General features: G+C 32.9%; 1 protein-coding gene across 1 annotated transcript; it reads left to right on the top strand.

Annotated features, from left to right (window-relative positions):
- Positions 1-100: 100 nt before the first annotated feature.
- LOC111642826 (adhesion G protein-coupled receptor L3-like) lies at positions 101-14,844 on the top strand. Its single transcript, XM_089593904.1, has 13 exons — positions 101-254; positions 2,735-2,972; positions 3,043-3,340; positions 3,415-3,616; positions 5,779-5,859; positions 7,534-7,716; positions 8,249-8,471; positions 8,789-9,020; positions 11,494-11,659; positions 11,761-11,975; positions 12,121-12,224; positions 13,727-13,895; positions 14,457-14,844. The coding sequence occupies exons 1-13, from the start codon at positions 164-166 to the stop codon at positions 14,568-14,570; spliced, it is 2,316 nt and encodes a 771-aa protein (XP_089450030.1). The 5' UTR covers positions 101-163; the 3' UTR covers positions 14,571-14,844.
- The last annotated feature ends 1,725 nt before the right edge of the window (positions 14,845-16,569 follow it).

The raw sequence follows: 16,569 nt of genomic DNA, 5'->3' as shown, positions 1-16,569 counted from the left end.
ACGATTTGCTTCGCACTTCTGTCACCCTGGAGCGGTAAGGATCAGCTCACACGCTATTCAATCCTTGGATACATTGTTCCGACTTTTTGTTCAACTACTATTGAAAGTTTTTAAATTAAAAGAAGCCTGTTTTCATAACCACGAGACAGATCTATAGTGTAAAATGCGGAGCACTCGAAAATGGCAGGGCCGGTTCTCTCCGTTGCAGTGGGTGCCGTTGCTTCTCATCTTCGCGTTACCTCTACGTACCTCAGGTAAGTACACGCATCATACTGAACTTCTATTTATAAGTACTGTCAACATAAGTCAGCTTGAGATATAGTTTGGTGAAATTTGGTATAGCTGATACGTGCCGAAATTAGTTTGAATTTTGAAAGTCAACTTCTTTCAAAATGGTTAAAATATCCTGAAAATTCGAAAATTAATTTTTTTATCATTTAGCTTGCTTGCACAGTTACCCAAATAAAAGCGCATAAAGTAAGACTTTTGCACATTAAATATCAAAAAATAGTATATGCAACATATGCATACGGTAATTGTTGTACTTATGTGATGACCCTTGGTTGACACTCAGGCAATTTCAATCCAACTTATGCGAGAATCACTTGCTTTACAATACCAGTATAAAAAATTGCACAAAAATTTTTTTTCATCGTCTCAGATAAAACTTACCAATTTCAGAAGAAATACATACACTATAGCCATATTAACTATCAGCCCATCATGTAACTTAATGTGTTAGCTTATCAAAGAAACTGATGAGTAATATTCGTTAGCTTTTAAAACCCAATGACAAACGGCCGCCCTTTCAGGAGAATTTTTCATTTCAGAAATCTTACATGGAATAAAAGTGGTGAAAGTTTGTTTTAAGTAACCAGAAGTATTGACCACATAAATAGATTCGTTGACAAAGCTATCAATCTTATTATCTAAAATTAACAATAAACGGCTTAGAAATTTTTTCCACGTTCATATTCACTCAGGGCTTAGTTGAATAAAAATTCTTTACTAAAACTTGCATTGTACCCCATAAATTTCTATATTACTATGAAGTTTTTTCCTGCAGTAGTTAAATAAATATTTTGGCGTATAAATCAAATTTGTATCGCAGACAGTTAATTTTGATTGCGTGTTAATTCCGATGACCTATGAGAGCGTGTCCATACAATTTTTTTCTCATACCTCCGCCAAAAGTACGACTTTGTTCCCTGAGTAGGTACTGTTCATAGGTTGCCTCGCAGAGGATTCCAAAATTCATTCCATTTATTCCCCTGACATTACGGGAAAACATATTTTCGTCGAGGGAAGAGAAAAAACGGCCTCGAAAAGACAGTACGGCATCGTCTCGTGTGAGTTGCCTCCCAAATCGTAATTTCTCCCCTTGGTTCATAATATACTAGTATAACTCCCCCTGACAGTAAGTAAAAAAATTTTTTTTTCAAACCGAGTATGCATATTTATTTATTTATTTTTTCTTTGTATCGATGTGCAATTTGACTATTTTTCTTAGCCTTAACTGAGTCATTAACTTTGATTTGATACAACAATTAAGCTTCTGTCTCTCATACATTATATTTTTTAATTTCACCTTTCTGCAAGAAATTTTCCATTACAATTAGTCTTTTAATTAATAATTAAACATTTAATTTGTCGAATTTTCTGGTAACTATTGGTTCTCAATCATGTATGCAGACGCGGAGGAGGTCAGAGCAGGGCGATAATGAAGGATACACACGAGGATTGAAGTTTAAAAAATGTGATTATTCAAAATGAACGGAATAAATCATGTTGCGCATGTATAGCGGTTTATCGATAACTATTAGCACAGTGGCACATATTAAAATAGCTCCACTCAAGGTTAACTGCTCGATGGGTCGAAGTATAAATTAGTTATGAGATTGTTGTACAAATCAATTGATAGTAAATTTTACAATAAACTTATAACAAAGTGAAAGTAGAGTTTTAATCGTTTAACAAAAATTTATTTTCTCTTGTGATGTAAATAGAAATATTAATATTTATATATTAATGGTACTAAAACTAGTATTTTTGATAGCATTAACGCGCATTTAACATGAGCTTTATGCATAGAATGTAATCGTTAAAAAAGATTACAAAATAATTCTCATGTGTTTCTATACATTTCAACTGGAAAGTTGCCTGGCGGTAAATTTAAACGTCCCAAAGTCAATGAACTCAAATACAAGCTATGCAGCCCTCTTACCCAAGCACATTAACTTTGTCTGTGTTCGCATAAGGCTCCGTTAGTTAAGCCAGTTAAGGTCACGTAATCATTTATGATGAGTGCGAGTGAGACGGTGACATCATGTTATCTCCCTCGCACTTATAATAAATTTTCTCATTATATATTACTCATCATAAATGATTACGTGACCTTAACTGGCTTAACTAACGGAGCCTTATGCGAACACAGCCCCTGTAACCCTGTTATCCAAGGGATTTAAAACCAATGATCCAGAGCGTGAAGTACAATTGACTTATTTTTTTAAAAACAGAAAATAAGCTTATTATTTTGAAAAAGAGGAAATTACTTCCAATTTATTACAATGGTATTTGTGGGTAAAATACAATAGTTATCAATACATAAAACTTAATTAGATAGTAACTTATTAACTAACAAAATCTGAAGCCCTCAAGCTCTCTAATCTAATACTTAATTTTTGTTTGTGCTAATATCCAAGAACCAACAAAATAATATTTTTCATTTCATAAGTTGCCAAGGCTGAGGATTGGGAAGATGCTCGAAAAATACACTATCCGTACGTCGTACATGTTATGAAAGAAGTGAGATATTTAAAGTACAAGCCCTTGTGTATTGGTGCACTTATTAAACGTAACTACGTTCTCACAACTGCCGCTTGTGTAATTAACAAGGGTGCTCGGTATTCCATAGTTGACGGATGGTTCCGGTACCACGTCAACAAGACTATTCGTCACCCAATCTTGAAGGAGTAAGATATTCTGTTGCAATCAGCTTTATATTTAAAACTGGAACTAAAAAAAAACTCTTTTTTTCGGCAGGTCATCTGGTACAGTGAATAATATAGCTATTTTGGAGTTAGAGCGAGAAATAGAGTCCAACCAATTATTCAAAATCGTAAATCTACCGCATTTTCAAGAAACTGTTGAAATAGATAGGAAAAGTATTATGATACGCTGGGGTTTGCATCAACAATGCTATAAAATGAAGACTGTCCAAAATCTCGACGTCGGCACCAACACTGGTTTTTGTCGTAACAGGTTAAAGCGGAATAAGAATCGGATACTCCCGAAAGTAGTGGTTTGTGTGGACGAAAACATAGACTTCAAACGCTTTTGTGTAAGCACTGAAAATAATTTTACCGTACAAAAGTTTAGTTGGGAAGGTTTTCTATAAATTCCGTTGTCTTACAGGATGATGTGTATCTGTTGGTTCAAAAAAATGGCAATTATACTGTGCTCATTGGTATCAGTGCTGGGATTACGAACTTATTTGCTCAGGTATCGTTGTATGTGGATTGGATCAACAGTAAAATAATTAATAGCCCCAAAACATATGACGATGACTTAACAAGGACCAAACCCTTCAATGAAAACATGGAAATTGCCAATAAAGGTGAGTGTTTATTATTTTTTTTGTGTTTTCATTACCTATACTCTATAAATAAGATCTCCACAGAAAAAAGAAAACCTCCTTCTTATGATGAAATGATATACATAAATTAGAGATTACCTGATGCTTATCTTAATGGTGGTAACACTTCTAGGAAAGATTTTGAAGCAAATGTCTTCACTGTCGAATATACCAAACAATAAAGATATGGGTGATTCTGACGTAAGTGGTCAATTTCGTGTCCAGAGCTCATGCTTCTACAAGAAGCTATAACTAAATGCTCAAATTGCGTGAAGTTATGTTGAAAATGTTAAACTTTCTAGGAACAAACTTCCAAGCTGATACATTGACTCCTCAATGAGATAATTAAGAAACTATAGTCAAAATGTCACTTCCATACCCTGTCCCAATCTCAATTTCGCACCGAAAAGCTCCTACTCGAAAAAAATAAGCTTTTCTGCCATGTGCTCGCACATACATTCTCAAGTAGAGACGTAGTATGTTACATTAATGTCATAAAAATATTTATTTTTGATCTATAAGCAAGATTTTTGATCAAATACCAAATTTCCCACTATTCGAACAAAAATGTCATTTACCGCAGAAATCACTTTAAAAACTCACATTGTGGTATTTCGTAACATCTTTTAGTCGTTACTTTTCTAGTCTCACATCATTACAAGAAAAACGCACAAGCCAAAGCTATTAAAATCTCGAATCTCTTTTATTCACACATATTTTCATTTTCAATTTTCGTGTATACAAATATTTTGGTCACTTCCGTTGACCCCTGGCTCCAGCACTTTGTTACTCACACATCTAATTGTAAGTAAAATTTTTTTTCTTGTACCATTTATTACAGACAGACGTTATGTAAGTGGAAAATTGTTCATATTACGTCTACGAGTCGCAATAGTACTCCAAAGCTCAAAATGTCACTTTCGTACCTCTCAATGGTAAAAGTGTCTAGCTTTCCTGCATCGGAACTTTACAAAACTTTTTTTTCCAGTATTTTTGTTATAGACACGTATCTCGGCGTTTGGTCTAATTGACCTTTTTCGCGAGATACTGCTTTTTTTGAGTTTGATGCCACCAATTAAAAGTTATGGGGTTTTTTTTTTTTTTTTTTAATTACGTACTTCTAGCAAAAATCAACGAAATCTCATTTTTAGCGACTGTTATCGCTCCTCTTTAAACAGCTATAACTTTTGAACGGAGGCACTAAATGGCAAGAAATTTCTTTTAATCGATAGGGTTTAATCCTAGCTTTTATTTCATTTAGATAAGAATACTTTAATTGTACAAGCAACTAAGCCACACGCATCAGAAGTAGAGATATTTTTTTCAAAAATTGACTTATACAAAATTTTGAAGTATTTTGAACCAAAAAATTTTTAGTGGAATCGCTTTAAATATTTTTTATGAACAATATTTAAAGTACAACTACTAGGAAAAATAATTTTTTCTATCTACTTTTTTCTGAAAAGTTCTTTTGGCATTTCGAGCTACTTACGGGAGAATCACCCCTGTATACTTATTGGCCGTGCGACAGAGACACGCTGTCTAGGACAATTAATTAATCTATGACAATCAGCATTAAAATATATTTTTGTAAGATTTAAAATAAAGCTTGCTACGTGTTACCATCCTGTCAGTAAATATTTGAAATTGTGAAAAAACGCTATTTTCGTCCTGACGTACGCCAAATAATTTATAATAAATTTTAGGTCAAAAAAAGTATGTGGAAAACGATTTGTGTATGTTTTTCAATTTTAAAAATACATGTTATTTATTTTTTTTAAATAAATCGCGTCGCTGGACTATGCACTTTACGTTTTGGCCATGGAAAGCTTTATAATATAAGTTTCAAACCAAGGCCTTACAATAAGTTAGGTGGTGATTTTATCTTTTTAAATGTTACCTATTTGTTTATTGAAAATTTTTCTTTGTTGTCTCATCTAGTTTATGTTTAATTAAGCGTAGTGGGTAGATAATTTTTTTCTAACCCTCTAATGTCACAAAGCTGCTTTTTGTTGCTCTACAAATTTTTTCACAAACTTGCTTAGAACGTATTACTTCTGGAGCTTGTGCATTTAATTTAAATCAGTTTTCTGTTTTTCAACTTATGACATTATAATTTAAATTGAGAAAAAAAATTATCTTAGGCCTTTTACCGCCCTTGATCCTTTCCTGGGATAATTTCAACATATCCGATGCGACCGTCGACAGTGGAAGTCAAAAAATTGGTGAGTGTTAATATTATATAAAAAATACCATATACAGAAATTTTCCACGCTTCCTTATACAAAAACTTTTATTATATAACTACATTGATGAATATCAATATAATAGAACACAATGTTTTGAAAATGTGGAAAAAAATTTTGCATGTAAAACTTCATGTATTCTTTTATTTTTTCATGACTATAAATTACTGTGGACCCGTTTATAAATGTTAATAAATAAATAGAAATGCATACAACAAACTTCTAAAATTCCTGAGCTAAGCGATTCGCATTAAAAGGGTTATAAGAACTGTATTTTTTGTTTTAGTTCCTTATAATGACTGTGCCGAATGCAAAAACATGCACAAACTTTCGAGATACATGATTGTCAGAGTTCGCTATTCTAATCGCAATCATTAATCTTTAAAAGTATCAAGTAAAATGATGATTTTTGGAGTCTTTTTGAGGACCTGTGTTTCTATGATCACCAATCTAATAAAGTCGGTCGAGTAATGTTTATTATAATTCATGAGTGCATCAAAAATCATTCGATTAGTTAAAAAACATGATTTCTCAAAATCGTTAAAAACCCTACTTAATAACCAAATTGAAATTTAATGCATCCAGTGGAACAAGTAAAGATGATTTTCTTTCAGTATTCATGAGTAGGAATTACGTTTTAAGCTAGAATCAAAATGTTAAAACTGCTACATGAAAAATGAAATTTAGGATATAATGAGGACCCTAGTATAAATGTAGATATATTTTTATTCATATTGTTTTTTCATATTATGCATCTTTAATTACCAAACAAAAGCAAAAATTTCTGGAGAAAGAGAACTTTTTTTGGTAGAGGCCAAGTCATGCAAGTATTTTTCTTGGTTTACTTTTTTTTGCATAGTTTGAAGGCAAAAAGGAACTCTGGTAAAACAGATATGTGAAGTCCTTCAGAGTAATTATAATTTTCCAACGTTACCATACTTAACGCTGAGGTATGAGGGCTCATTGTGGGATTACAAGGGACCATTATTTTGCCCTGCTCGACTGACTATTTAATAAAGAATAATTTGTATGTAGTGGGACAGCGAGATGGGTATAATCTTCAGAAAAACGCCATTACGTAGATGGATCCCACCATAAATATGTAGTGTAATATTCGTCATGAGACGCGAGGGAGAAGTTTTAGTACCAGTTATTGCCAAATGATGCTTTTTTACGTTGTAGAATGGCGATAAATTTTCGCGGTTTTCTTTTGAACACGTACAATAGTAGAGGTTTTAGTTTCAACTGAGACTTTTCGACGCTAGTAGTCGCGATTCATGACGAATTCATCTTGGGTTTTTACTAAAGAGGTGACAGACTTATGAGGGAAGAGAAAATCACTGGTTTCACCACGCAAGTAGTTGTAAGGATGATGGTTACCGAGACGCGAAGAGCTGGCCAAGGCCTTGGCCAGTCAATTTGATAAAAGCCCCAATTTCCATATTCAAACCTTCGCATAGATAATCAACATTAAGCGCTATCAGCATCCGAAGTTCCGAAATATCAGAAACTAATAGATTTCATAGAGTACTTTACATTTAACAAAATACCTTTATTTCACACAACTTACGATCTACTACTTTTGATGATAAAAAAGCTCATTAACGTATCGTCAAATGAGTTAAAAATTGTACAATCTCTTTCTCTGTCAAGATGAACCTACAAAGAAGTGGATACTAAATGAGGAAGATCTCGCAGATTATGAAGTAGTGCTATTGAGGCCGAGCCAAACGGGGGGTGATGAAGAACATGTGCAGGTTGAGTTGCCGGTACCCGCACTACTTGACGTGTTGAATGACAACAACCAGGTCAAGATTACCTTCGCGACTTACAAGCGTAAGTATGAATTTCAGAAAGATTTTTTCAGTGTCACTTCACAAGACCAAGACCATCTAAAACTCTATTAGACTATTTTATAATATTCGTTTCAAATTTCGAGACAGCTGAATTTAACTTATCTTATGTACGAGAAATCTAATAAAAATTAGAATGCCTATTAATCCGATGTCAAAATACATGTAGCGTGATTATCAAATAGAGAAAAGAAGTACAACTGGTTTATGGAATTATTCACAAGACCACGATAAACAAAATTGGAGAACTAATTGTATTGAATTGTAATAGTCTACAGTAAAGATGACTCAGAAATATGAATATTACGAACTAATATTGACTACAGTCAAGAAAAGAAAAATTGAAAAGATTTTTAGCAAAATTAGGTTGTCTATTGAGTGTCGTCTCCCTCAATCCCACTGGACTAGACGAAAAATTATGTTGCCTTGGTCTTAAAATTACATAGAACAAAAATGACATCAAAACTAACATAAAGTCTTGACAACTCCCTATTACGAAAATTATATGTTCACAGCGAATGAAGTCACTTTCTTGCAAAATAACTTGTCCGTGGTTAGGCCATCGGTCTACGGTACCACTGCCGGCAGGATTGTCAACAGCGACATTGTTTCCGTGTCCCTCAATGATGGCGAGCGTGTTATTTTCAGTGAAGGCAGTTTCATACATATCCTTTTTCAGCTTCTAGTGACTGAAAACGTCGGCAACCCTACATGCGTCTATTGGAATTTTACCAACAAGTAAGTGCAGATGACCCTCATTTCCCGAGTGACATTTTTACTCTGATCTATTCTTCATAAGGATTGCTTCATTTGAGTCTCTTTCAAATTTATAAAGTACTGAATGTTAAATTAATCTTTTATTTCATAAATTTACTATTGATACTTGCTATGACATGGCCCACAGTTGTTCATTTGACATAATCTTAATTGATACGTATGCAACTTATAGAACTGTACACTACTCTTTCTATTATTTATGGTTTAACACAAATCATAAATATCGTTATTGTTACTTATTGTTACTGTTTTTATTATTATATTATTAATTATTACAGTGACTGGTCAGAAGATGGTTGCGCCATTCAACAAAGCAAAAGCAACAAGACCCACAGTGTGTGCCAGTGCAATCATCTAACGAACTTTGCTATTCTTATGGATGTCCACGGGACCAAAATTGATTTCACGAATGACTTTATTCTGCGTATCATCACTTGTGTCGGCTGTAGTATCTCCATCGTATGTTTGGGCCTTGAGATCATTACTTTTCAGCTGTTCCAAAAGCTCAAGGTAATAGTTTCACGAAATCAAAAATGTGGCATCCCTTGAGTTCTTTTTATTACCTCTGATTTATGTATCCATTAATTTTTTAATTGGTTTTTAATTTTAATTGATTTCAAATATATTTTATATTAATAGTATGGCATGGCAGTAAAATACGAGGTAAAATATTTATTTGAGTTTTTGGCTCATGTGGAAGAAATTAATAGTTATTTGCGTTACAAGTGCGGAAAAAAAGATTTTCCACATGAGTTGTAATTAACGCGCTCAAGTCACCGAAGTTGCTGGGAACGAGCAGCACGCGTGCGATCGCACGGCATGAGTTACTGGCATCGGCCAGGAGTGCGAGTCAATCACTCGAGTACGAAAAATTGTCCACATGAGTTACATACAAGATTTTTCGTAATATGTGTGAGGAAAATTAATATAAATTTTGAAATAAGTAATTTAAATAATGACTTTGAAGTTTATACATTTTTCGTTATTCATCTATATGAGTTGGGTCTATTATTGAAAGATAGTTGAATCTAAAGCAAAAAATAAATGATTTGCAAGGTAGGTTTTGCGGGGACCAAGGGGTGGAGCCCCTTGTGAGGGACAGGGGGTGAAGCCCTCCTCGCTGCAAAAAATCAAATGATCGTTCTTTTAAAAAAAAATTTGACAACCATTTCCTAAACTAAAAAAACAAATTTGATGGAATAAGGGTATCATTATAAAAAAAAAATTACCACCAAAGGGCAATACTGTGCTAGGCTCTGTCCTTGTAAGTGTTAAGCGTCTGTCCGTGTTTAGCGCTACAAATAAAGTTATCGTTCTTAAAAAAAACTACTTTATTTTTTAGAAACTATATATATCAAACTAATTTTATTAAAATTTTATAATTTTTCCCGAAAAATCTCGTGTTTTAAGTGTTTAATTAAATTATATTAAACTTAAATGGAATATAATTTACTACAGTTTTAAAAACTTAAATGTGCAAGTTAGTTTTACTGAATTTCACAATATTCTTTGTACATTAAGAATTTATTGGTTACATTTAAAATAACGTAAGATATTTTCCCAACTTTTTAAAAATTTTGGTAAAAATATTTTCAGGAGTGTGGAAAAAGATTTTTCCGCCCTCGGGTGGTTTTGGGAGGCTGGTACTTCCTCGGGCGAAAAAGCAGTTTTCTGGAACTCGTTCGAAAAGTCTCCTTTGCGAACCTCGTTACGTCCCTCGCCTTCGGCTCGGGCTGCAAACCTCTCGGTTCGCAAACAGAGACTTTTCAAACTCGTAGGAAAACTACTATTTCGCAATAGTGTGCGGAAAATTGGTGTTTTCTGTACTGGTATTAGTGTGGAAAATCGATTTTCCGCCATAGTGTGCGACAAAGGTTTTTCCGCACAGTGTGTGGAAAAAGTGTGTGGCAAAGGTTTTTGCCGCACAGTGTGCGGAAAAGGTGTGTGGAAAAGGTTTTGCCACACACCGCAAAAAATTTTGCTACACACTGGAAATCAAAATTCATACCTATTTTGTACCTATTTTCCTCACCCATTGTGAAAAAACTTGTACGCAACTCGTGCGGGACGATTTCCCGCACTCGTGTGATAGACTCGCACTCGTGGCCGGTGACGGTAACTCGTACCCACTACCACTCGTGTGCTTAATTGGTACTCGTTCCCGTCAACTCTGGCCACTCGTGTGAGTCAATCACTACACGTGCGGGAAATCGTCTTTTCCGCACTTGTTACGTAAATATCTATTCCACACACTTCTTTCATGATCAGTGTGAGAAATTTGATTTGTCGCACTAAAAACAGTGTATAAAACACCTATTTTTCACCCACAATTGCGAAAAATATATGAATTACTTTAATTTCATTACCCTATAGCAGAAGTTATTGAGATACTTTGTTTTTTTCCGCAATTCATTTAAAAATTATGTTGTACTCATTTCTACAAAAGACACAATATATTAAAATTTAGAAGGCCTAACTTTATAGTTTAAGAGAAATTTAATCCGAAAGATTTTCGATCTCACGTGGGCTCTTTCAGAGAAGTCATTGCGGAATGTTCGAGCCAGATACATGTTTACTTCATACTTGTTAACTCTTTACTGAATCACGTGACGGAAAACAATATCAAAAGTTACTGTGGTTAAAACTATTCCTGAATACTTACTCTAGCAATCATAGTCGTTTATTTCAGTAGTTTTTTTTTCTCTTGTTCTTATGCGTGTACGTAAGACAAACGATTTCTTCACACATTATGTACAAGATTACTTACTTAAGATATTAAAACTTGACCCTAATTTTTAATGTTCATCAACCACAAATTCTAGCCATAGACAGACACAAAATCTTTACTGTCTTCTTTTGCTTCGACTCAACTCTACACTACACTCCTTTCTGTCTCCCAATTATACTCATCTACGCGATGATACACATTTTTACAAGCTCTTTCTGTCTCACTCTATACATCTTTTTTTCCCTTTTTTTGCAGACCAACGTTACAAATATTCATAAAAATTTGTGCATCTGCCTGCTCATTGTGCAGGCCCTATTCGTTGGTGGGGTTGAACAAACAAGCCAGAAACTTGTCTGCGGCATCATTGCACGTCTGCTTCACTTTTTCCTTTTGTGCGCCTTTGCTTGGATGTTCATTGAAGGTATAAATCGGAATGTTTTTCAAATTTTATATTTACCTTCAGTAGTGGCAGAGTATTTGGTGTCCAGTCCACTCGTATTTCAATTCCTTTGTTGTCCGTAGGTTTACAGCTTTACTTTATGCTGATCAAAGTCTTCGAAACGGGGAGATCTCGCATGCGTTGGTACTACTTGTTTGCGTACGGGATGCCACTGATGGTGGTCGCTATCGCATGTGCTTTGAATCCCCGGGGCTATGGCACCGAACATTACTGTTGGCTGAAAACGACGGATTACTTCATATTTAGCTTTGTGGGTCCTGTCATAATCATCCTGGTGGTACGTAAATTCAAACATTTTTCAAGCCCACTTAATATTATATAATGGTAATCTTTAAGATTTTAATGTATTTTGTGTGAACCATATAACAATATCGCATCACCTAAAAATAAATCTTGTTTGTCTTTTTAAATGAAACATTTAGGTGAATTTTGGGTTTCTCTGCATGGCAATGAAGGTAATCTGCAGACGGACCAATAAAACCATCTCCGCGAACACCAAAGATCACGCACAGATGGACAGTCTAAAGTAAGCCTTCTCAACTTTTTTTCTGTTGGTATTTGTAAAACTTTCGGTTTTTTAAATTGCTTAACAATAATACATCCCGTGATGTAAAATGTCGCTGTGTGTATTACTACTTTTCCTGTTCCTTAATCGTAGTCCAAATTGTAACAATGTACTATTTTAGTCTGAATAAAGTTTGCTTTACTTTTTGGGACTATTTTGAAAAGAGTATTTTTCAAAAGGCTTTATGCAAAAATGTTACCAGTTATTTTAGTTTTAATAACTACCGAAGCAAATATCGCTTCGTGCATCAATTTGAAACAACGCTACCTGCTGAGGAAAATTGGTCGATACAAACTAACAAGAATAAACAGCCTTTTATGGACAGTGATCTGTTGCGAGCGTTTATTTCAACAATAGTGTATTTTACACAACTAACGGAATTACCTTGGGTGTTGTGTATACTTCCGAGCAGAAAAGTACCTATGTAATAGCGCATTAGAAAGTAATATTTATTATGCTTTCTCATACATTATATATATTTCATCCGAGAAATTTACTTTTTTTTTTCTTCATGAAATTATAAAAAAAGCATTATTTGCTGTTAATACGCTACTTGGGGCTCAAAAAACTTATTTTAGTCGTTGAATATATATATTATTATTGAAATAAACACTTGTAATCTATCGTTGTCTATCTGATGCTGTGTATTCTTGTTAGTTAGCATCGACATATTTTCTTTTGTAGGTGGCATTGTTTCAAATTGATGCACAAAGCGAATTAAATGGATGGATAAGCCTTGTATACTATTGAATGTTACTCTAAATAAGCATTGAGTATTACTACGTTATGTATTTTTATTAAAAAAAATGCTAAAGTTTGACAAACGCTAAAATCATGCAAAAGCAAACAAAATTAGTAAAATAGTGGTTATCGTATTTAGCAATGTTTCTCCTCAAGGCAATAACCGATTTGGGGAAATCCCTCGTATACTTGCTCTGGCTGAATGGGCATTAGGTGCAAACTATTTTTTTATTCTACTTGCTATGTTTGCGTCCCAAGATAAATAAAATGCCTTAAGTAGAAGTATTAGGGTTCAGTGTAATAAATATTTTATAATCCTTAAAATCGGTTAAACAGGGTCAAAATAACCTATTTAACATTTTGTTTCTATAGCCAGCCTTTTCAGCATTGTAAAATTTTTAAAAATATTCAGTATTTGAATCATATGATGAAATACACAAAGCTGAAACAATTCTTAATTGGCAGTTTTTTTATTGTTTTTTTTTTTTACACATATTTTCTCGCAATTGCTTTATTTCTTTTAAATTTTCGAAAATTTATTTATTTTATGTAGGGTCACTTCATACTTGCTTATACGTCACTTATTTGTGAATTTTTCATCATCAGATTCATTAATAAGCTATAAAGAGATTTGCATTGTGTTAGTTTACCCCGTTTTGTACTGAATTAAAATTCTTCTTTACGCAATAAGTAATAGAAAATATTTTATTGAAATTTTTTAGGATAAGGTTAAAAGGCTTCATGATGTTGGTTTTCTTGCTGGGTTTGACCTGGACCTTTGGACTGTTGTTCATGAACCGTCAGACTTTGGTCATGGCATACATCTTCACAGCGTTGAATAGCCTCCAGGGACTTATCATTTTTGTGTTTCACTGTCTGCTAAACAAAACGGTAAAGAAAAATTACTTGAATACTACACAATTATCTTCCATTTTAATTTAAGTATTGAAGTAAGGTATTTATAATTTTTCTAAACTAATAGTGCAGAACGTAGCAGCTTTTTTGTACCAAATAATTCTTGAATTCATATAAGAAAAAAAGTCTTGAGAAAATACATTTTTTTCATTGCAAAACAACCATTACTTACTTTTGAGCCAACGTCACAACATACTGTCAGTTTTTACTGTGTTTTAAGCACAAGTCTTACTTACGGCAGAAAACGTATCATTGATTAATTATCAGTGAGAGATATTCTCAGAACAACTTTAGCTTATCACATATAGTAAAAATTTACTCTTAAAAGTTTGTAAAGTAAAAATATACACCTTTTTCGTAAACTTTTATCATCAGCCCTGAATCACTTGTTAATATACGTTTTATCCGTAATAAACTAATTCCATGTTTTTGCTAGGATGTAGAGAGATACTATTCCTTCACATGAAACTTTTGGATTGACTTAAAACCATTGAAACAAGTATTGTGAGTAAAATAATAATGGTTACTCTCGTATAGGTTTGCAAGGAGTATCAGCAGTTCATTGAACAGTATTGCTGCGAATTTAAAAATAAGCTCATGAACGACAATGGACCTACCTCGAGTAGTAGCAATAGCAATTATCGTCTGTGATGCCAGTATTGTTAGCTAAAAGCTCAGAGCGCTTGCAGCTACAAGAAAGAAGTATAAGTTCGAGTGGTCCATGGGTTTCTTCAACTTCCCGCTCCATCACGACCATCAAAACCACGTCCGTCACCAGAAACAGCGGCACCATTTTTCTGTAGTAGTACAGATCGTTTGTTTCCAAATTGCAAAGAAATACTTTTACTTGGGATGGACCGGATACTCCATTGTTTTTCATTATGGTTACCACATTTTCTAGGTCAATGGAACGAACTGTGGTAATCAAGTAACTATCAAAAGATCTATTTGTCATAAATTAGCTTCAAAGTATAATAATTACTAATGAATCAATTAAAAAGATTGTTTCTTCAAACTGTTTCAAGCTTACTTGAAATTTTTATTCAAATACTATACATTTTTAACATTTTAGAGTATGGTAAGGTTTTGAAATACATAAATATATTATGAACTTAAAAACTGAATTGTTTTCAAATCTATATAAATGTTGCCGTTACTGTTACAAGCTGTTCAACATCGTCTTATAATAATTAAAAATAATAAATAAAAATAAATAATCTTCATCAAATTTTTTCACGATCACATCCTACGTACTTACTTGTTTTTTATTCTTAGTAAAAGCTTGCTTCAATAGCGTATGTTGGACCAATTCTTTTTATGTGAAGTTAGAGTTATATTGAAAAGGATTAGGTAACTCTGAGTTTAATATCTTTGCTCGCGACGAACTGATTGCTCCGATTTTCTTACAACCTTCAATACAGGCAGACTTGGATAAAGTCGTATTTATTTTTTGAAAAAAAAAATACTGGTATATTTGGAAAAAGTAACTGTTTTAGTAATTAAATAAAATGTTGCATGTAAAATAAAGTACTTAAATTTTTAAAATTTTGTTTAATTTATTTTAAATTATTTTAACAAATTTAAAAAATCTAAATATTTTATTTCAAATACCACATTTCATGTAAAATATTTTATGTACAAAAAGCTTTAAATACAATTATATTTGCTCACTAGATTTTAAATAATGAATTGGAATAAAAATCTATTTTATGAAAGTATTTTCAGTTATTCAATCAAATAGAAATGTATTTTAAATAACTTACTCCTAATACGATTGTGATAAAAAATTTTTATTTGAAATACTTGATAAATTAATTATATTTCAATTATTTTATATTAAATACTTGACTTAATACATTTGTATTTAATAAAGTAATGGAAATAATTGAGTCAAATACAAGTATAATTTTTCAACGTGTTTTCATTAAAAACATAATTGTCCACGACAAAGTGCGTTACCATGACATTCAAAATTCACATTTTTTTATTTTATTCTTATAATGTTTCCAAGCAAAATCAGCACTATGATAGCATATCTATTAGTATTACCCAAACCCAACTAAATAAAATTTTTGTAAAAAAACCTAAGGTGAATTCCTCGATCAGAAAGCAGCTGTTACAAAATGAATATTGTATGTGGGTGCCGTGTGTAGTTTTTTAATACTCGTCATACTCACGATCTTTGCTTATATAATATTAAAACACATACGTGTATATCTACACATTAATTTTAGATTTTGGTTAATGAGGACAAATGTTTATTATTTTTGATTTTTGTATTCAATTTATATCTTGAAACCATTATAGGATGTTTTTAAGCCAAAGATTAGATAGATCTACTTGCAAGTCTTGAGCTTTTGTGTTCTGTAAAAAAAACTCGCATCTGGTGAGCTATCATTCAATTAAAAAAATATCCATCAGCTTCAGTGCTCGTACATACGTACATTATTGAAATTCTATGAAGCCTTGGAGCCGTTACGCATTCGCCAAAAGAGTATATTAAGAGTGGAAAAATCACTCGGGAACAACCTATGTTAGAGTGGTCCCGAAACGCTTTAATATTATTCATTAGTATTGGAAATGCAACATTTTAATACATTTTTTAATATAATTGTTTTTTATCAAGGTATTAGAAATAATGAAGTAAACT

Source organism: Copidosoma floridanum, unplaced genomic scaffold, assembly GCF_036245765.1.
Source record: "Copidosoma floridanum isolate Cflo_tuat_1 unplaced genomic scaffold, Cflo_Japanese_pri ptg000020l, whole genome shotgun sequence".
NCBI lineage: Eukaryota > Metazoa > Arthropoda > Insecta > Hymenoptera > Encyrtidae > Copidosoma > Copidosoma floridanum.
This window is presented reverse-complemented; position numbering and strand designations above follow the sequence as displayed.